Below are 22,205 nucleotides of genomic sequence, written 5' to 3'. Positions count from 1 at the left end.
GGACCTATGTCCATGTTTACACAGACGGATCCGCGTCACCAAAGGCATCGACAGCAGTGGTGGTGATACCAGCCCAGCAGATGACTCGAGGTTTCATTCTAGATTATAATTCAACATCATCCGCTGCAGAGCTGGTGGCTATTCGGGAAGCGATTCGCCACATCTGCGGGGAAAGACCTCAAGAGTGGTGCATTTTCACGGACTGAAAACCCGCACTGCAAATTTTGGCATGCTTTCTGCGCCACACCGCATATAAGGTTCTGGCATTGCAGATCACCGAGCTACTTTCATGCGCTCAAGAAAAACACCACCGCATAGTGTTCCAATGGATTCCGGGACGCTGTGGGCTCAATGGTAATGAGATGACCGATGCTGAAGCAAGGCGCGCCCTCAGCAATGGCCTGCGAACAGTAGTGCCGTTCTCTAGACCGGACATCACACGCCTCCTGACGAAATTAATGAGGAGTGTGACGACAACATACTGGGCCCAGCCAGACATTCGTCACGTCCACCTTTAAACGGCTGGATCCCGATATGTAATTTCCTGTTCTGCGTGGAATTCCACGCCTGATACACAGACTGCGATTAGGCGTCGCTTTCACGCGCAAATAGTTGCACATAATTGGACGGACAGACTCCCCGGACTGTTCAGTGTGTGGTGTTGTAGAGACAATACACCATGTGCTCGTGGTGTGCCCTGAGTACACGCGCGAAATACTGACACTGGCAGCTACCTTGAGGCATTTATACAATAGACCACTGTCGGAGGACCTCTTGCTTGGCGCAGAGCCACAGAGTTGGCAGACGATAGAGGCAATGCGTGCTTTTTCACGTTTCTTAGGCGACACGGGCCTGGACTCGCACTTGTGATAACATTTATGCAATGCGTCCTTTCACCTAGTTCCCCCATTATCATCCCCCATTGTGACCCTCTTTCTTCCCCTTCCCTTACGTAGAGTAGCAGGCCAGATCCTCCATTTTCCGGCCGACCTCTGTACATTTTCAAATCATTAAACTACTTCTTCTTCTTGGATTAATTTCGTCGACACCAGATGATGATGGAATTTTAAATTTGTCGATTATACACGAAATGCCATCTTCAAGAAAAATGGTAGCCGAAATCGCCGACTCATAGTAGAAGGCAATGAAGGCAGTGGTTCTTCAGGTTCACTAATGAATACTGATGAAAAGGCCGTGTTCGGCACATAGAGCATCGCGGACACTGTCACCGTTATCGTTGGTAAATTTGATGTAACGTGATTGTTGCGGATTTATCACTTACCAGAATTTTCTTGGGTTATTGGTTATCATTTTGGGTAAGTCTTGGTGAAGGAAGGAACGTTTCGCGCATTGGACCGCAAATAAGTTTGCGTCTTTAGTCGCATAGAATTTTTCCCAAGCAACGCAACTGGGCCCAAGTTTCGCTGCGCGATAGAGCCTCTGTTTCTTGTTTTCTTTTTTTAATTTATTTTGAGTGTTTTGGTAAATCAAGGATTCTGGCGATCAGAGTTGATGGTGCATTTTGGGATATACCTGTTCGTTAGATCACAATTTTTTAATTTGAAGGTTGACCAATTTTCGTGGATTGTGTTCTGACGGTGAAGTTCGAAATCTTCGAAAAGGAATTTAACTCATTATTTATCGCTATGTAGTCAGCCTTATCGTAAAGCCTTATAATTTCTTGGACACTTTCCTGCGTTTCGGAGAAATGTTAAATGTGGCGTGAATTACTTTATGGTCGCTAATTTTCCTAAGGTAAGTAATCGAAGCTAAAGTCTCAGGGTGGCTAGTCAAAATCAGATCTAGAATGTTTTCTGATGTCTCTGTGGCACGTGTTGGTTCAGTTATTATTTGGGAGAGATTAAAGTTAAGATAAAGACTGACAAATTCACGAGGCTCCTGAGGTAATGAAACATGATGTAGTGTGTTCCAGTTAATAGATGGATAAAAGTCACCAAAAAGAATATTTCGCACGTTGGGATACTTGGCTTTCATTTGTAACAAAACGTTCTTCAGCATGCGGTGGAAGTCGGGACTATCATTGGGCGGTCGGCAGCAGGTGCCAATTAGTGTTGTTATTAGCACAGTGCGGCATAAGAGCCACAATATCTCACCGGTGTCTCACAAATGTCACAATGTGACATTAACAAGAGAGAATAGTAGTTCCTTATTAGCTTCAATTAAGACAACCCCCTCCTGAAAAACGACACGGTCAGTGCGGAAAAGGCAAAAAATCGGCAAACCGTGTAACACTTCACAATCACTTATGTTAGCGTTGAACCACGTTTCAGTTAGTACGAGTATGTTACTGCCAGATGATGATATGAGGTTAGATATAAGCTCTCGTTTTGTAAGGAAGCTGCGTATGTTTGTGAAAATTACCGAAAGACCAAGATTAGTTTGGGGGTTGGTTCTAGGACAAGTGGGACGCGGGTACTGTGGAGACCGGCGACGAAGATATGCTATGCGATTTCCTTAACTGATTTAGATGTATCATAAAAGAAATAGCTCTTGGGACCAACATGCAGCGTCTTAAACCGGATAGAAAATCTCAGAGTTTTCTTTTGCGAAGGCAACTAACTGTTCACGAATATTTTGAATACTGCGGGAATAATCTTCGCCGACACTGAAGGCGTTTCTTTTTAAGTGCGAAGCATTTCTTGGCGAACATTTGAGTAACACGAGAACAAGGTGAGAGCAGGATCCAACGTTTCGACAAGTGGACTTGAAGAAGACAAGTCCACTTGTCGAAACGTTGGCTCCTGCTCTCACCTTGTTCTCGTGTTACTCATCGTCTTGAATCGCCATCTCCCGCATTCCCCTTGTTTTCCTTGGCGAACATTTGCTACTTTGACAGTATCTATCTATCTATCTATCTATCTATCTATCTATCTATCTATCTATCTATCTATCTATCTATCTATCTATCTATCTATCTATCTATCTATCTATCTATCTATCTATCTATCTATCTATCTATCTGTCCATCTATCTATCTGTCCATCTATCTATCTATCTATCTGTCCATCTATCTATCTAGCCGCCTACGTCTTTGCGCTCTCATGGTCACTTTGTTAACTTGGTATGTACCAAAATTGGCATACTATGACAAGAGTATATGACGAACATAAGTGATAGGTCATGACATAAATGTCATGACAATGACTCAGCGAAAAAAGACTAACACTCAAAAGCCACTGAAATGGGTTCGCACGCGGGTACTAAGTGAAGGAAATACTAAAGGATGATGGTAGAAATCATAGTCATGAGCATGACTCAGCAAAAATGACAATGACTCAGCGAAAAAAGATAAACACTCAAAAACCACTGGAATTGGTTCTCACACGGGTACTAAATGAAGGAAATACTAAAGGATGATGGTAGAAATCATAGTCATGAGCATGACTCAGCAAAAATGACAATGACTCAGCGAAAAAAGACTAACACTCAAAAGCCACTGAAATGGGTTCGCACGCGGGTACTAAGTGAAGGAAATACTAAAGGATGATGGTAGAAATCATAGTCATGAGCTTGACTCAGTAAAAACGTCAATGACACAGCGAAAAAGGATTAACACTCAAAAGCCACTGAAATGGGTTCTGACGTGGATATTAAGTGAAGGAAGCACTAAAGGATGATGGTAGAAATCATAATCATGGCCATGACTCAGCAAAAATGAGAATGACTGAGCGAAAAAAGATTAACACTCAAAAATGAATGGAATGTGTTCGGATGTGGTACTAAATGAAGGAAAAGGCTAAAGCTCGAAGTCATAGTCATGAACATGACTATAAGGTCTCTTAGGTGTAGCTAAAGGGACTCCTGAGGACTTGTGACATGAATGTCATGACATGCGTGTCATGTAGGTCATGAAAGAGCCGCCTATGTCTTGGTGCTCTCATGCTCGTTTCGTTAACTTGGTAGGCTCCCCGCACATTGGTTCGCATAGCATTGTTTCCCACAGGGCGTGGGATCTGCCGGTTTTTTTTTTTTTATTTAGGCCCGTTGGAAAGAATAGCTTCTTTGGTCTTGAATGATGTGAATTTGACCACGATAGGGCGTTGGTGGTTCGAGGTATGATAACCGAGCCGGTGGGCACGCTCGATATCTTTCGGATCCAAGGTTATTTCCATGTGCTGAGGACAGTGATCGATGATAAGTTTTTCGGATTCGGCAAATGTTTCACGGGGGGATGAATCAGGGAGACCATAAAAAATGAGGTTATTTCTGCGTGAGCGGTTTTCAGCATCGTCAAGACGAAGATCTAGGTCGTGAACCAAACGCGCTGTCTGCTTAGCGGTAGTCTGAACTGTTTCAATGTCGGTCTGAATTGTGGGCAGAGCCTGGCAATGTTCTTCAATTTCGGTGAGGCGAGTGTTGAAGTCAGGTATAGCTTTGTCCATGGAAACCATGAGTCCCTTGATTTTTTGCAATTCATTGATTAGTGTTGTCTAGCCAGCAGACAGCTTTTTCAATTCAGCCAGAGCGGTATCCAACTTGTCAGGTCCGGGGTTAGTTTCGATGCTACCAGCAAGTAGTAACAAAACCTGTAGACTGTGACAGCATTCGGTAGCAACAGTAGTCGAAGGGCTGATGAAACAAGTACGACTTGCCAAGACGAATGCTGTCCTTTTTCTTCTTTGTGTGAGGTGTGCACGAATTTGAAACGAAGAACATGGAAAATATATCGCGCGTGGCAAGTGCAGCGTCCTTCGCCCTCTAGTTCAGCGTCGGAAGACACGCCGTCCCCTTGTGCTCGGTGTGTTGCACACATCCACAGAACCTGCGCTATCAAATTGGCGATTACGCGACAACCACACTCGGAGGCCTCGTCCGTAGACACGCCGAGAACGTACACCGGCTCAACGCCGCTCAGGTAAATACAAAACGAAAAGTGCTCGGACCTAGCGTCTAACCTTTGCCAGGCGTTGAACGAAGTGGTCGTCTCGCCATCGGCATTCGCGTCACGCGGCAGCTGGAGACACATGCCGGGGCGAAACACTTGGCAAGGAAATTTCGCGCGAACACTCTCCTACGAACGCGGCTCTGAGTGGGCCTACGCTCGCTTTTTCATTGCAAAGCGTGGATGAGCCGCGACGTCATGCCGCACGTGTTCTCCCGGAGTTAGGAGCTCTCTCCGCTGGAAGGAGCTGGAGCGAGCACCGGTTTCATGCTCGCAAAGAGCACGTTTTATAATAAAACCAAGTTTTCGTCGTGGAGTCGGAACTAGTTTCGTGCTATGGTCGGTTATTGGAATAGGCCCGGTTCACTGGGTTCCAACTACCACTCTTTACAGCAAAGCTTTCTTTGTGCAGTCGATGCAGGTTTTGATAGCGTGACCGGTGGTTGGACCTTGATTCGACTGTGAAGGCGGAATGCTATGTGGGAAGCAACTGCGGGTAAGGAGGGGGAGTTGTGCCAAAACAACGCTCGCGCCATGCGCTTCCACGAACGCGCACTCCGACGCTGTCTAGCTTGGCCCTAAGCGCCTCGTGACGAATCGCGGTAACAGGACGCACGCCAGCGCGCGATCGCTGCAGGCTTGGCAGCCGTCCTTGCTAACGATCTAGCGATAGTGCCGCGAGATGAGTCAACACATTTAAACGTATTCCTTTTATTTCTGGACTCGTAAAATCAGCGTAAGTAATAAAGAAAAAGCGCTTCCTCGTATGACATAGTTTTATCCCTCCTGGCAATTGGCAGTAGCACTGTCACGCCCTAAAGCTCGTCGTTACGCCGCATCGTGCTGCGCGGTCATGCCGATCAAAATTTCTTTTAATGCGTTACCATTCTTAGGGTGACTCACGCACTTCCCAGGGGTAATGTATGTATGTATGTATGTATGTATGTATGTATGTATGTATGTATGTATGTATGTATGTATGTATGTATGTATGTATGTATGTATGTATGTATGTATGTATGTATGTATGTATGTATGTATGTATTAAAATTAAAATTAAATTATGGGGTTTTACGTGCCAAAACCAGTTCTGATTATGAGGCACGCCGTAGTGGGGGACTCCGGAAATTTGGACCACCTGGGGTTCTTTAACGTGCACCTAAATCTAAGTACACGGGTGTTTTCGCATTTCGCCCCCATCGAAATGCGGCCGCCATGGCCGGGATTCGATCCCGCGACCTCGTGCTCAGCAGCCCAACACCATAGCCACTGAGCAACCACGGCGGGTTGTATGTATGTATGTATGTATGTATGTATGTATGTATGTATGTATGTATGTATGTATGTATGTATGTATGTATGTATGTATGTATGTATGTATGTATGTATGTATGTATGTATGTATGTATGTATGTATGTATGTATGTATGTATGTATGTATGTATGTATGTATGTACGTATGTACGTATGTACGTACGTAACCGTTTTCCCGCCTGCCTGAGACATTGGGTAGCCCATGGTTGAATTGGTAACGCATCGGGTTTCTGTGCTCAAGGAACAGGGCCGAAACCAACCGAAGAATCACCTTAGGTCCCTGAGTATGTGGCAATGTGCACACATGTGCCGCTCTTCAACGAATCTCGTTCGCGCCGACGTGGGTCACTGTAGATGCCGGAGTGAGTAGGTACCGCTGTTCAATGACGCGCCGACTCGGGTCACTGGGCCAGTAGGTGTGCGCCGCTCTTCAATGGACGTCAGCCTGGGTAGATAAATATGTGCCACTGGGCCGCTCTACAATGATCCCGTAAATCTCTCCGATGCAGACCGGAATCGAACACACGTCACGAGGGTTCCTCAAGGACAGCAGACACTTTAGCAGGCGGCGCCACAAATGCGCCGGGTATGTGCCGATTTTCGATGAACGTCTTTAACGACAGCGCTTTAGCGAGCTGCGCCATGAATGCACTGGGTATATGCCACTCTGGGTATGTGCCACTCTCAACTCGCCAACTTGAGTCGGTGAGTATGTTCCACTGGGTGTGCGGCAAGCGAGAGAACAACTCCAAGCGTTCGCAAGCACCGGCGCGAAACGCTTCTCGGAGGCCACGCGAGGACTTCTCGGCGGTGCCACAAGACGGTGCAGCGTGTCAAAAAAAAAAAGAGTCGCAGTTTCACCTGAAAGGCAAAGCATCGACTGCGATAGCAAATTTACTAGTAGAGTATATGGAGTAAAGATAGTAGTTTATGGGCTGCATAAACTTGGACACATTCGCTTCAAAACTGAATTAACAAGCATGGTGCCAGCACGCTCAAGCAAACATGATTAGATCACACTCGATGACCGCAGACAAGCACTGTCAAAACACTGGCGTGTGCAAGCGCGGCAGCAGCAGTGACCGAAGGTTCGTGTGATCTGTCGCTTCACCGGAATCTGAGCGGCGTAAGCACAGCGTATACAAAGGTCAGACCTGTGTGGAGATCACTTTCAAGATACGGTGCGCGCGACAGCCCTCAGCCGTGCAAAGCACGCAGTGCCTGCCAGAGTAGAAGCCTCGCACCCTCCCTCCCGCGCTGCCTTCCTGCTTTCCTCCTTTCGCGTGGGAGATTGAGTCGCCAGTTCCCCTTGCGCCTGGTCGCAAGATACGAATTTAGTGTCGCAGCTAAACGTCGCCTCCCCTCCCTCCCTCCCATCTCCCTACGGCCTTGCGCACGACCGCAGACGTCGAGTTTGCTCTCCGCCGTGCGTTCGCTCTCCGGGAAAGCGCGCGAGGGACGAGCGCTTTTCACTCGCACATGCAGCATACGGCGCGCGGCGACGAGTTTATCACCGTTGGACTTTATACGGAACCTCACGGCGGCGACGGCAGGAATGCGCTTGGAGTGTCCATATAATTGCTATCGCAATAATAAACAAGCATGGTGTCACGAGCGCACAGGTAAACATGAACACATCTCGCTCGATGACCGCGGAAACTGTTTAAAACGATGGAATGAGAAAGCACGCCTGCAGCAGCGGGCAAATTGACCTTCGCGCTGTCTCGCGTCTCGCTTCAACGCGAACTAAACGTCGAAAGCACAGCGCATACGAAGCTACCGACACTCGGCGCATGCACTTTTGCACTTTGTGCCCATCGCAGATCGCTTTGAAGATGAGGTGCGCACACTTCGGCCACATAGCCGATTGCTTTCAAGGTACGGTGCCCGCGCGGAAGCTCCGTCAGTAGCAGCCGCAAGAGCACACCGCACTCCCCACCCCTACCGTCTTCGTCGCCTCCTCCCCGTGCCCCGCGAGCGAACGAAGAGTGCGGGCTTCCGGCCACCTTCCTCTCTGGCGTGCGCGAGATTAAGCTGCGCTTGCCGGCTCACCCTCGCACGCTTTTACTCGCACACACAACGCACGTCGCGCGGCTACGATTTTATCGCCGTTGGACTTTATACGGACCATCACTACGACGGCGACGGCGATGGCAAAAATGCGCTTGGAGTGTCTATATGATTGCTATCGCAATAAAAAAATCAGGAACGAAAAAACTCACGATAACGCAAAGGGAAACTCTAATGTTCGAAGCAGCGTTGCAGCCATGGCACGTTATCTCAACGCCACCGCTGAATGGTATATGCCTTTGGTGCAATAAAAGGCCGGCTTTAGCCCCATTTTGTGGGAATGCACTAACCGTCCCTTTTCTGTAAACGAACCAACACTAGCACATCAAATCTTCAAAACGGAGCAGCGGGAGGCCCAGCTCACCGGCCTGGACCAAGAGACGCAGCTAGCGCTTCTCGCACAGGTCCGGCGAGCGCAATAGCAAGTTTATATATATATATATATATATATATATATATATATATATATATATATATGTGTGTGTGTGTGTGTACTGATATCATAAACTGCCAACAAACAATGACACTGTGACAACAACATTGTTTGTTGGCTTCTTATGATATGACAAAAAAAAAAGAAGAAGAATCGGGCCCCTCGGTTTTCTCTTTTCTCGGTCACACATACAGGTTGTCCCAGCTAAAGGTAACCAATTAAAAAAAAAAAAAAAAACAACGGAGTGTGCTATGCGGCTGGAAACAACTGAGTGGTGTTGACAATCATGCGGCCTAGTCTGCGATATATTTGCCGTTTTGCAAAGTCAATTATTTAGTTTAACTAATTACCTAACTTTTTAAATATTGGCTTCACTAAGAAAGTGTCCATACGAAAGTTGCAGATAACATTTAAAAATATTTGACTGAAGTGTTCGCAACTAATTAGCATTGATGGAGCTTCTTGTACTTGCCTTTAAGGAAAGCCCGCGAAATACAAAAGGAAGCGCGTGATATAGCGCTACTATTTCAGCGCTCCCAGGACCAGTACAGCTTTAGATACAGCTCCCGATACAGCTTTCTGTTGCTCAATACGTGCTACATAAAAGTGTTTCTGCGAGCGTGAAATAAGCTCGCGAATATACGCAAAGTGCCTCGAGAGGCCAATCGCGCGGCAATTTTGCTTGAATTCGCGAGCTTCTTTCACGCTCGGAAAAACTTTATGTAGCACATATTGAACAACAGAAAGCTGTATCGCGAGTTATTCATGTTTTACAATTTTCTCATTTACACTTTTCATCTCATTATAATAATTTAGAAGTTGAATAGTTAATGAAGACTCATTATGTAATTAGGCGGAAGGCAAAAAATAATCTGAGTATCTCTAAGCGACGGCAAACAACATCATCTTGGTTCGGTCCCGTTACGTGGTATTTGCATATTTTTGAAGTTTGGCCAGCGTTACGTGAAACACCCTGTATACTTTTCGAAGCGAGATCAGGATACCTCAGAACGTCTAGTTATAAAGCGTGGCACAGCAAGGCAGAAGCAGCATGTGCTGCTGGGGTAAACCTAGGGAAACGATGGAACATATTTTATTAGTATGCTATAATATCTACGCAGCTGTCGGTTTAGGCTCTCATAGGCTCCTTGAAACCCTTGGGTTCAGTGTTAACAGGCGGAAAGTAAACATGTTGGCATTCGAGATTAGTAAAACGCGATCGGAGGTTTGGCGGCAGTAAAGTAGGGAGACCACAAACAACGGAGGCGTACAAGAACAGTTCCCGAAAGTTTCATGCTTGGAATTGTTTGTCTGTTAAAAAGAAGATAGTTAACACGTTAGTTAAAATAAGAAAAATAGCTTGATGGGGCAACCCAACGCCCCGTGGAGACGCTCGTAGCATACACCCATTCATCCCAAGCACGAGAGAGGAGCCGGGTTGCCGCCTGACGCCTTTCTAGCGTTCGCAGGCAACGGCGCAGCCTTCGCGGCGGCGGCGCCAGAAGACGCCAAGTGTTGAAAGTCCCGCTGTATAGTACACGCCTCATACACAAGCCGTTTCGACGGCGTCATTGCGTTGTGCCGCTATGTTGATTCAGTGCGAAACACGTTACCGTCGGCAGTCATAATGAGACGGGTTCTGCCGAATCGTCTATTTATATAGCTTGCCATGCATTAGTTGGGGCACGCAGTGTGCTTGCGTAACAGCTTGTGCAGTACGTGGAATGGTACACAGGCTAGAAGTCTGCTGCCGTCTTGATAGCGCACAGTTGACAACATGGGTCGCGTTACGACCAGGTCCCTGTTGAGGAGCCCCTGCCACGTGGTGCAGCGTGCCTCTTGCCAGAGGTACTCGTACAGACTGCGGCGGATTTCTCTCGCGGGGTGCCCGAAGAGCCGGTGAATCTGTTCGCACGTGGTGCAACCGAAGGAAGGCCTCTCTATGGCGTAGTGCTTTTTCCACTCGAAGTAGCGCTTGTAAGCCTGCGGGTTTCCTTGCAGCTCCAGCAGATAGGCTCCCAGTTCTCGAGCTGTCCTGAAAGAGGCGAAGTTTATGTAGGACCCAGGAGGCGCGACCGCGGAGTAATTGGCGCCGCCCATCACGACGGGAACCATGGAGCTCATCAGCGGGTAGAAGAGCTTCTCGGTGCTGTAGTCCTTGCAGATGGAGTTCTCAAAGGCCAGGTAGAAGGAGTAGTTGTCCGCGATCTCCCGGTAACAGCCGAAGTGCTGCTCGCGGCAGCGGTGTCGCCCGCACCGACCAAACACGTCCACCGGGACGACCTTCTGCAGCTCCTCCACGTAGCTCTCGCGGCGGCTGAAGCTCCGGCAATTGGACACGATCCACGCTACGGGTCTGGCCTTCGGGTCCGGCGCCGACACGCGATTTACGCTTCGCCTACGCACCGTCCTAAAGCTGTGCCTGTGGACGACGTCCGCGTCGAATCGATAAGAGAGAGTCCAGTTAATACCCAGCGCATCCAACTTCGAAGCGTTCACAGGCAGTCTGTGCGGAGGCTCCATGGCGTACAACATCCACGCCTGGCCCGGTCTGCGGCGACGAGGGAGACTTTTCCAGAACGACTTGAAAAAACTCTGCAAAATGACGACGTCGCTTCGATACAGATCTTTTCGGTCTTGGCTGAACTTGCATGGAAATGAGCACTTCTTGATGGCATTGTGGCCGAAAATTCGTTCAAAAAAATCCTGGCCAAAGCTGTGCCATATAAGAACGCGATATGCTGTGTGCGGTTTAGTAAAGTTGCCACCAAAAAACGTCACATCACGTGGACCGAAGGCGTCAAGTGTGTACAGCACTGAACAGACCACAGCGCACAACACGGTACACGGTAATGCTGACTTGATGAAATTCTTGCACCTCTTCGCTCTTCTCATGTCGTGTCTCAGGCTCTGGACTGCACCTTCGAACTAAGACACGATCACCGACTGGCTAAGTTTCCGTCCGCTTGCCGGCATCGCACGCTGTAACGAGAGAGAGAAAATGAGCGCACTTGAAGAAGCAATCGCCATTTTTGTCAAAGGAGCGAAGCAGGGATATAGATGTAGGGGCAACACACTGCTTGCGAGTCTTTTGGTGCGAAAGCACTGAATGTCTGGTAGGTGGGGGCGAGCGTGTCATATAGTAAACACGAGCCCCAGAACACGGACAGCGCGGGTAGAGAAAGGATACGGCGAAAGCTCGATGCGGAATGGCGACCCTGTGACTCGGCGGTATCGGACAAACCCCGTGAGATGCCTTCCACGGGGCATACTAACACAGCGTCCATTAGTGATCGCGGTGTACAGCCACTGTGTCCCTTCTCTCCTCTCGCGCATACCGGACGGGTTCAAAAATTAGGCTCGTGAAATCACTGTGAGCAGCTGCAATCTTCCTCAAACTGATTCGGAAGCTCAGGATCCTAATTTTCACGGCCCAGTCCAAGATTCCGCAGTGGCAGTGGTTGAGCCTCGAGGAGCGGCGGCGGTGAAAGGTAGAGAGTACGACGTAGCTGCGCTTTACAGCATGCAGAACGTTCTAGACTGCGTTAGGTTGCCCAGAATATTTCAATGTGAACATACAAAAAAACGTTGCAGTGGCTTAGCTCGGCTATGCCAGGATATACGTAGCGTTAGCAAAGGTTCAGCTGATTATTCTTAGCTTTCCTGGTTGTCTCCTACGCTCAACCGCTAATTGCCAGGCAACTACTTCGGGATCCGATGAGTCAAGCTTCTCCGTTCTTCTGCGCTGTTGAGCAGCATTTGCGCTCTCCTTTTCCATGGCTATACCACACTGGCAAACGCGAGTCAGAAGCGCAGCGGCTCCAGCGCAGCGGCTCCAGCGCAGTGTCAGACGGCGACTGCACAGCGAGCGCGCGCCGGCGCCAGTGCGTCTACCACGGCTACGACGTCACTCCTCTGGAATGCGCAGACCGGCGGCGGTGAGTCGAGCGCGGCGGCGGCGGAGTGCGCGAGAGGTGCCGGCTCCGGTGGCTCCGGTGCGCAAGCCGTGTGACATCACTGATCCTTGCGCATGCGCAGCACGGCTCTTGATGTGCCGCGCGAAACGGGCTTGGCTAGGCCAGTGTAGCTAACGCTACAAAACTATTGACATATCGAGCATGGAGGACGCATATAAATTAATGCTGCGCGCCATTGCGAGAGTGACAACTACACGCCCGCTCTCGATTGTTTCCTCGTGCGCGACAGATTTGAAATAAATGACATAGCTTTGTTACCTACTTTAGTGTGCCTTTCTTATGTGCCTGTGGCGGACACTGCTAATCTAGCACGGCCGTGGCTGCGCGTGGCGCGGCTGAGTGCACACGCCCGCCCGTGAGGTTATCTGCGGCGAGTGAATCGAGATGGCTAGTGACTTCGTGTGCGCTGGCTTCCCGCACGTCTAATGTTGGATGTTGTGTAATCTAACGTTTCAGAGACTCGTCGAGGCAGCTTGAAGCGTTCGCTTCCCGCTGCCGGCACGCTTCATCACGCCAGTGTTGTGACAGCGAGTTTTCGGGGTCATCGAGTGGGATCTGTTCGTGTTTATCTAGTGCGCACGTGACACCATGCTTGTTGGCCTAATTAGGAAGCAAAGGTTTACCGCAAATATTACGGCCGATAAAACTACGAATATCGCTTCATGTATTGTTTTGTACTTGAGATTTTTTCCTCGGTTTGGAAGTCGTGGAGCGGCAAGCCGTAAGGCGTCCCATACATAGTATATCATGCATGGGACGCCTTGGTATGGTTAGGGTGGCTAGAAATGGGGGGAAACCGGCGGCTTCCAGCTTGCCGCAGTGGCGCTGTCGACGGGGGCGCGGTATCTGCTCGCGCGGCGGCCTCGCGCTCGTGCCGCGTGTTGCTTTCAAAGGCGCAATTTACGTTTCCATACAACAGCAACATTGCTCTTTCATATGGACACCCGCCAACGGCGTCATCAGTTCGAACCTTGCTCAAGCAAACTAATCCAGCCATTCTTCGATAAAGCATATTTTGAAGGCGCCGCATTTTTATTACAATTGTTGAGAATGCCCAAAATGATCTTCACAAATTTTTATAGGATTGTTTCATTGCTCTGAAATCAGCATACGCTAAGGTGCGAGGCATTGTTATTTATTTATTTATTTATTTATTTATTTATTTATTTATTTATTTATTTATTTATTTATTTATTTATTTATTTATTTATTTATTTATTTATTTATTTATTTATTTATTTATTTATTTATTTATTTATTTATTTATTTATTTATTTATTTATTAAATACCTTACAGGTCCAAACGGCATTGAGTAAGGGAGGTGTAGTTATTACAATGAAAGCACAAGCAAACTGGTGAGGAACAGAGTTACAAAGCAAGTGAACATCAAGACGCAACGCAACAAAATGCAAAACACAAAACAAGGTTCCAACGCAGGTGAACAAAGAAAAAAAGAAACGCAGCACAAGAAAAGACGTTGACGAAATAAGCACTAAAAGTGCGTTTGAATGCAAGTGAAGAAGAAAACGAAACACATCACAAAATAAACAAAGCAAGAACTTAAACGACGAAACCATGTTACAGCGCTATTGCAAAAAAAAAAAAAAAAAATACACGTCAAGCTTGTGGCGAAATGTATTCAGGTTATTATAATCAGAGGCCATATCAGCGGGAAGATCATTCCACATGCCGATGGCTTGTGGAAGTACAGATGTGTTAAAAGCGTTCGTGTTACCAAGGATGCGCATGAAGTTGAGGTGATTATGTAGCCTGTGTGACGTGAAAAGGGGGCGTTCAAGGTGTAACGAGGCTATTTTATTGTTGTAGACGTACTTGTGAAACAGGCATAGGATAGACATTTGACTGCGAATGGCCAATGGTTGAAGGGAATGATCGAGTTTAAGCTGAGTCACACTTGAATGATTGTCATAGTTCCTTGAAATGTAACGGGAGGCTCTGTTCTCAACTGCTTCAAGCATGTTAATTTGATAATGAGCGGAAGGGGACCAAACAAATGAGGCACATTCAAGTTGTGGGCGGACGAAGTTAGAATCATTTTCGAACGTTAGGGGGACGAACTTAGCGGGACTAACATTAGGAAGGATAACCGGCGTTCGTGTTGTCTTTGTCTTCTCGTCCGTGTTTATTTGTGCGCTAGAACGATGTTTCATAATACCCTAATGTTTTTGAGTCTTTCGCACAGGCAGCAGTGATGTGAACAAACCAGGAGAGGCCTGGTATAAGGTAAACATCAAATATTTATAAGATGATGCCCGGGACAACTTGTCTCCTTGAACCCCAGGTGGTCAAAATTAATCCGGAGCCCTCCACTACGCATGAAGGCCTCATAATCAGAACTGGTTTTGGCACATAAAATCCCAGAAAGAAGATGTATGTGGCAGGACAAACTAGAAACGTCACGACGCTTACGTCCAAAATAAATAATTTTACATTTGTTAGAATTTAGGGTCATGAGCCAGGTATTACACCAGTTAGAGATAACGTTAAGATCGTCTCGAAGGATCAGGTGGTCGTCGGGACCGTTTATAGTTCGGTATAACATGCAGTCTTCAGCAAAGATTCTAATACTTGATGATATGCTATTTGGCAGGTCATTTATATAGATCAAGAAGAAGCGGGCCTAGAACGCTGCCCTGTGAAACGCCAGAAAAGACATAGGAAGAGTGAGAGGAAGAATTATTAACCGTCGTGAACTACTTGCGAAGGGAAAGCAATTTCCGAAGCCATGATAAACTGAGGGAATCTAATAGAAGGGCAGATAATTTTTTTTTTTTAATGAGTAGCCCCTCTGTCGCGTAGATGGGGGTAAGCGAAGCTTGGCACGTGATTCTTCGGTGTTCCTCCGAACGAATTGTACTGGCGACTACCACGTTGTGCTCGAACCACAACCGGTCACTTCGGAGCCAGCATGCATGCAGCTGGCTCCGAAGTTCTGGTTGAGAAACTCGCGTTGAAACCTGGCCGTCGCACCAGGAAAGTTGGCGCTAGCGCTGCCGAGGCGTGCACCACCATTTTCGGGTTCCTGTAGGGCTAGACGACGCTGACATTTCGCCTTAACATCGCACTCCCGCAACTCGGGGTCGGCGGCTTTTCGCTGACGTTTTGCCTGGCCTTCAGACGCCCTCACGCTAGAATCGGCACATCGACGGCGAGCCCTTTCCCGAGCGCGTTCATTCTGGATGGATTTTTATGAAATTTCTTCAAAATTAAATCTGTTCGTTACGTTAGACAATGAATGGCTCATACCCCCGTAAACACGGCCACCTCATTACGACGACAGAAGAGAAGTGAAATTCTCCGCTGGAATGATTAGCGGCAACGCAGCCAGCTGTGGAAGCAGACGACGAAAGCGAGAGCAGTGGCACGAGCTCGTGCCGAGCACGAACCACCTGCGCAGCTCTGGTTTTTTTTAAGCGTTACTAAATCACCGGCGCAGGCTAGCATATACAAGCTTCACTTGAATAAGGTGGAAATGGGCGACACGATCGAAAGCATTGGCAAAATAATGAAAGATTGACTTGGTCTGTAGGCCATTGTTCATGTTCGAATTAAGGTCAGCGGTGAATTCGAGTAGCTGTGTTCCGCATGACATGCCCTTCCTGAATCAGTGCTGGTTTGGAAAGAAGAAAATTACTATTACTATGGCAGTCGCCGATATAGCATGACACACCGTGTCAAACGCTTTTGTGACATCTAAAAAAAAAGTGCACAAGATACAAGATTTCTTTCAAGAGATGAAAATAAATGGTCACTTATTTCTTCTAATAAAGCCTGAGTGCCACTTTTTTTTTCTTCATTAAAACCATATTGACATTCAGAAAACCCTACTAATTTGCAAATAAAACTGTTCATTATTAAGAATATACGTTTTTCTAGAACTTTTGCTAAACTAGGCAAGATGTAAATGGGGCGATAATTATGCACACATTTAGCATCACCACCTTTAAGAAGTGGTCGCACTACGGCTGTTTTTAACAGCGTATGAATGCATCCGCTTGTAATTATCCCGTTTAGGATTTCTAACAGGATATGTTTCAGAACATCAAAGTTTCTGAAAAGATCAAACATGCGAATTTTATGCCAGCCGAAGCTGCCTAGTAAAGAGTAAAGCTCTTCCGTGATAGTGGGAAGGAAAGAGGACTCGATTACCGAAGTACTAGCAGTATGACACCATTGCTTAGACACTGCAGAAAACTTAGCGAAACATTGGTTAAAGTTGTTAACGACTGCTGGTAAATGTGAATCAAAATTGTTCTGAATATCATTAGCCGGATTTGAAGATGAACCCCTCAATTTGTTTATCAGAGACCACGTTTTCTTAGCATTATTACGAGATTGATGAAAGCGGTTCCTCTTGTGCGAACGTTTGGCCGCACGAATGAGGGCATTTACTAAGTTTTGAACTGTGAACGTAGAACGCTGTCACTGGGTGTATGTCTGCAGCATTGCCATAGTAGGTCTTTTTCTTTGATAGCGGAAAAAGGTGACACAAGACATTTATTCACATTGCGAAGCAACTGTAGCAATTGCGATGTTTGTTTTAAGGCTCTGCAGATGATCTTGTAATAGGCTGTCTAGAATACGATGTAGAAGTAATTCTGCATTATTATGAAAAATATCATCAAAATTAATATCAATAGTGGGCATATTAAATTCTGGGGTTTTACGTGCCAAAACCACGACTTAATTATGAGGCGCGTCGTAGTGGGGGACTCCGAATTAATTTCGACCACCTGGGGTTCTTTAATGTGCACACACGCACGGTACACGGCCGTTTTTTTTTTCTTTTTTTTCTTTCTTTTTTTTTTTTTGCATTTCGCCGACATCTCAACGCGGCCGCCGCGCCTGGGATTTGATCCCGCGACCCGATGCTTAGCAACACAACGCCAAAACAACCACGGCGGGTATCAATAGTAACATAGCTGTCGGTGATCGAAAGTACATCGCAGACGCGCACGTCCAAAGGGCACGGTTGCACGAATGTAATTTGTGGAGTATGTAATCGCAGCCACTTGACATTCAAAAAAGAACTCAAGCTGTGAAATAAATATTGTTTGAGAACGTCGCAGCGGAGATCCATGAATTCTCAAGTAAGTCGGCACAGTCAAAAGACGAAACCTGCATGAAAAAGGGGGAACTCTGGATTCTAGATAAAAAACAGAATTTGCAAGAAATTTAGGAAGCCCTAGACACAAGCGTGATGCTTCTCTCTTTCTAGGAGGATCAGGGGAAGGGGGACGTGTAGGCTGTAATTTAGAAAAGAGCATGATATTCTAGTACAGGACGAACGTACATACGATATATCATTAGGAGTGTATCTCTTCTCAATCGTATTCGACGACTTGCTCGCCTACATAAAATGCCAATTGCACAGGTACCTTTTCCATACACATGATCTGTGTGTAGGCGAAAGTTGAGAAAGGCGTTATAAATCACTCGAATGTATTTATATATTCTACCTGTGGTATGTCTTGAAGGTGGTAAACAATGACATCTAGCGGGAAAACCAGAAAGGCACATTTTCTGACATTCAGTAAAAACTGGTTAATATCCAACCAGCTCTCCAGGGCACAAAGGTAGGCTTGTAGTCGTTTACACAGCGTGTGGAAGTCGTTTGCAGATGCGAAAGACGTAATATTATCTGCATAAGTAGTTACTGCTTCAAGACGGGGAGTTGTGCTCATATGAATATTTAAAAGCACCGGGGAAAGGACTGAGCCTCGCGGTACTCGTCTTGTTTGTTTATAATTAGAAGAAAAGCTAATTTTATAGCACTAGAATTCTGTTTCACCTAGAAATGAGTAAATCCACGCTACTATACCCAGAACACCACAGGATGTCACCTGATTTATCAAAACAGTGTGCTCCCCAGTATCGTATGCTTTAGCGATATAGAGCGTCACTAAAGGAGCCTATTGCTTATGACGTCGAGCGAGTTGTATGCGATTTTCTAAATCAACATCGGCATGCCAGATGGAGCAGCGGGTCCTACGTAAAACCAATGTGACAGGAATGAAGAATTGAATTATCATTAACAAATATAATGATACAGATGTGAAGAAGCCTCTCAATTAATATTAGGTCCATTGCGCTTACAGAAAACGCAGTAAAATTAAATTAAATTAATTTAATTTAATTTTACTGTGTTGTCTGTAAGCGCAATTGGCCTAATGTTCTCCAAAGTATACCGTCCCCCTTGTTTCTTAAGCAGTATTATTACTGTAGCAAGCTTCCATTGCAAGGAAATCCAGGCACACTTAATTGAATAATTTACGAGGTCTAAAGAAACGTTAGGCGATTCCTGTAAAGATATTTTTAAGATTGCATTTGTGACTCCGTCAGGACCAGGGTCTGTGTTCGGCAAACATAGTACAGTCTGATTTAGCTTAGATAATGAAATTGGCGTGAAGCCATCCGAAGGGTCTGTGCAAAATGTATAACCGGAAGCCGGGCTGCAAGTCGATTTTCTAAACCTTTGGCAATCTTTTCTAGGGAGGCGTCCATACCTTGAGGGGTCAAAACAATTGTTTCTATAGTGTCAGCGGCGTTGGTAGCACCTTCGTAGCACGAAGATATGACAACAGAGCCCGCTTGTGTTTTTTTTTTTTGTATTTTAACAGATAATCGTAATGACAAATATCATAGTTATCTTTGGCTCGGTTAACAGTACGCTTACCAGCAGCAAACTGATATTGATTGTTTCCAATCTGTCGGGTGTTGATAATGATGAAGAAGCGTTTTCCAAGCGACTTTTCTTTTTTGTATAATCACGCGTACACTCATCACTCCACCAACGACAAGCGGAGCTTTTAGCGGATGGGATGACAAATTCAGCTTGCTTCCGGGAATCCTCTGGAACCGAACAAAGCATTGGAGCGATTTCCGTGCCATTGGCAAGAGGAAGTTTCGAAACGGCTGTCATCGCCTTCCAAGCTGACTTTTTTTTTTTTTTTTTTGCCAGTGGTATGCGGCTAGCACAATGCCCGCTACAGGACAAAGACGACTGGCGAACACAAGGGAGAAAGTGCTCATCCTGTGTTATTGGTGCCTTCGCGATTTCCTAGCCATAAATTAACTAGCCCAGTTCGCCATTTCATGGTTAAAACCAGACCAAATGAATTACGAAATCTTCTTTATTGTGCAACATCGCGGCATTTAGGTCAATGTGTACAACACACCGGAAAGAACGGACGGCCATGTTAGAATAATTAAAGATTGTCGGTACTTCCTGGAGGGTACTCAGTGACATCCTTCGGCGTGATTTCACTGTAAGTGGCACGCATAATCAGTCTGCTCGCACCTCAAACACAGGTCTATTGCAGTTTCGCCAAAGCGCGCTCGTATGCCACAGATCAAGCACCTGCCGAAGCCAGCGCCGTCTGGACTGCGTCGCCCCGATCTCCCGTGGTTATGTGCCTGCTTCGCACGCACTCCTGGATTCGCTACTCGTTCTGTCCACAGCGCCTGCCTCGGAATTCGCACAGATCGATCGCTAACAAAGCTTCCGCTGGTCATCAAAGCTTTTGACGCACGGGCTCGATTTCTGAGAAGCTCAACACAACCTCTGTCGAAACGTTACACCATGGCAAAAGTTCCCAAGCTGTATCTGAGACTTCATTAAAGCACGATATTTCAAGTTCACTTATTTATCGCGCACGCTCTCGTCTATTTTTATCGTGCCTTAATCAATCTCCTGTTAAAGCTGTCTGAGGTCCCGGTGTGAGCGCAGTAGGCTATACGAAAGCCCATTTCATACACTGAAGCGCTCGGTGCATCGAGTCGGCGCTATATGCAGTTATCACATAATCTCGACACAAAAGTAAATCCTCACACATAAGGATTTGCGCACTCGTGAAAATGTGCGCCAGCTTTCTGTGGCGGTGAAATTAAAAGAAGGAGAAAAATGAAACTGCATCGACTCACAGTCTTCCACGTGAACGACACGTATCACCAGGATACAAATGGCATTCGCTGTTGTGCCGCAACGGAAGCAAATGACTGTGCGTCATTTCCGTCTGCCGCAAATAAAAGGAAACAAAACAGCGCTGCATGGTGACGAGACCTTCTTTCCGCTTCTATCAAGCTTCCTGCAGAGGGACTGCGAGCGAACGTCAAAATGATGTGTCATGCCCCGTGTTACGAATCGCTTTCTCTCTTTAGCGCTGAGGCCGCGTGGCCTTTCAAGCAGTTGACCCAAACCGTACTTCAGACTACAAAACAAGGTTATATGCATGTGATTTCACTGTGTTTTTAGGCGGCTCTCTCTTCATTAAGTTGCAGCCAATGAAGACAAAGTGTTTATTCTTTGGAACGATGTCTATTCAAAATAGCACTAAGAGGATAAGCAGGGACCAACAAGGACCAACAGGAGAATGGCCCGACTGGACACCCACAGCCACGAAAGCGGCAATTTGGATAAGGCGGCGCTCAACCGTTCGAACAGGGCAATGAGAACGGCGACGTCTGTGTACGGTCGACAGCATCAGAGCAGATCCGGCTGAGAGCGATCGATGTTCTGGAAGCGACACACGCTTAACACCGATGCTTGCGTTGTAGTGCAGAACCCCAGGTGGTCAAAATTAATCCGGAGAAGAAGAAGAACCGATGCTACCTATTGAAATGCATGCAAAACGTAGAAATTATTTTATGAAACAGCTGCTGGACCGATTTAAAAGAAATATATTGCATTTTAGAGAGAATGTTAAATTCTAGTATCTGTTGGCTGGAATTGTAGCATTTGTTGACGTCGGACGTCGGCCATTTTTCGTCACGGCGCAGTTTCATCAAGGTCACCGCCAACCTAGACACCTAAGGCTTCCGCAGTAAAAAGAATCCGACTTCCTACAGTCACCAAGTTATACCTTTAAGATGCAACAGGCCTCGTCAGATTCAGTGCAGTGGTTGTCGAGGAAAGTAATTTCCCCGTTCCCCCATATCTAGATAGGAGTCCCCGAGATACAGCTTCCTCCACTTGGCCCCGTTCTCGGGCTGTGGCCGATAAATTTTGTCGTTCAAGCGAGCCCTTATGCGATAATGGAAGCAGGCGGAGACATAGCAACGAACAAGACAGGGCGATGCATGCACTGCTCGTTCCTTGCTGTGTGTCCTCGCACTGCCTGTGCGCAATGTCACACCAACAAGCCCAAAGAAACCTGCTATAAGTTTTTTTTTTTTGAAATACATAAAAAAATTCTGCGAAGAGATTTAAAAGCTTCGATCCTCCTCTAAACACGCATCTCCGACGCCTGCTTAGAGTGTGTATACGTGAGGCGCCCTCCGGCCAATCGAAAGCAGCGCCTTTACCTGCAGCAAGGTGTCTGACGTGACAACTTCATATAGTTGCCAAGACTTATTTACACAATTTCTTCTTTCGAGCTTTCTAGCTGCGTGTGCCTTTTTGGGCGGCAGCGCTACAACCAACGCGCTCCGCTCTCATGCTTTATGATCTCCTGCATCCAAGCAGGAGTCCCTACGGAAGTTTCGCAT

The 22,205-nt window shown here is 46.7% G+C and overlaps 1 protein-coding gene across 1 annotated transcript; it reads right to left on the bottom strand.

Moving 5' to 3' along the window:
• Nucleotides 1-9,269: 9,269 nt before the first annotated feature.
• On the bottom strand, nt 9,270-20,683 carry LOC119465012 (alpha-(1,3)-fucosyltransferase C). Its single transcript, XM_037725855.2, has 2 exons — nt 20,643-20,683; nt 9,270-11,702 (listed from the first exon to the last, which is right to left on the bottom strand). Exon 2 carries the CDS (start codon nt 11,613-11,615, stop codon nt 10,395-10,397), a length of 1,221 nt encoding a protein of 406 aa, XP_037581783.1. The 5' UTR covers nt 11,616-11,702; nt 20,643-20,683; the 3' UTR covers nt 9,270-10,394.
• Nucleotides 20,684-22,205: the final 1,522 nt, after the last annotated feature.

This window comes from Dermacentor silvarum, chromosome 9 (genome assembly GCF_013339745.2).
Source record: "Dermacentor silvarum isolate Dsil-2018 chromosome 9, BIME_Dsil_1.4, whole genome shotgun sequence".
NCBI classification, from domain to species: domain Eukaryota; kingdom Metazoa; phylum Arthropoda; class Arachnida; order Ixodida; family Ixodidae; genus Dermacentor; species Dermacentor silvarum.
The sequence above is the reverse complement of the archived record's forward strand: the minus strand, read 5'-3'. Positions and strand labels throughout refer to the sequence as shown.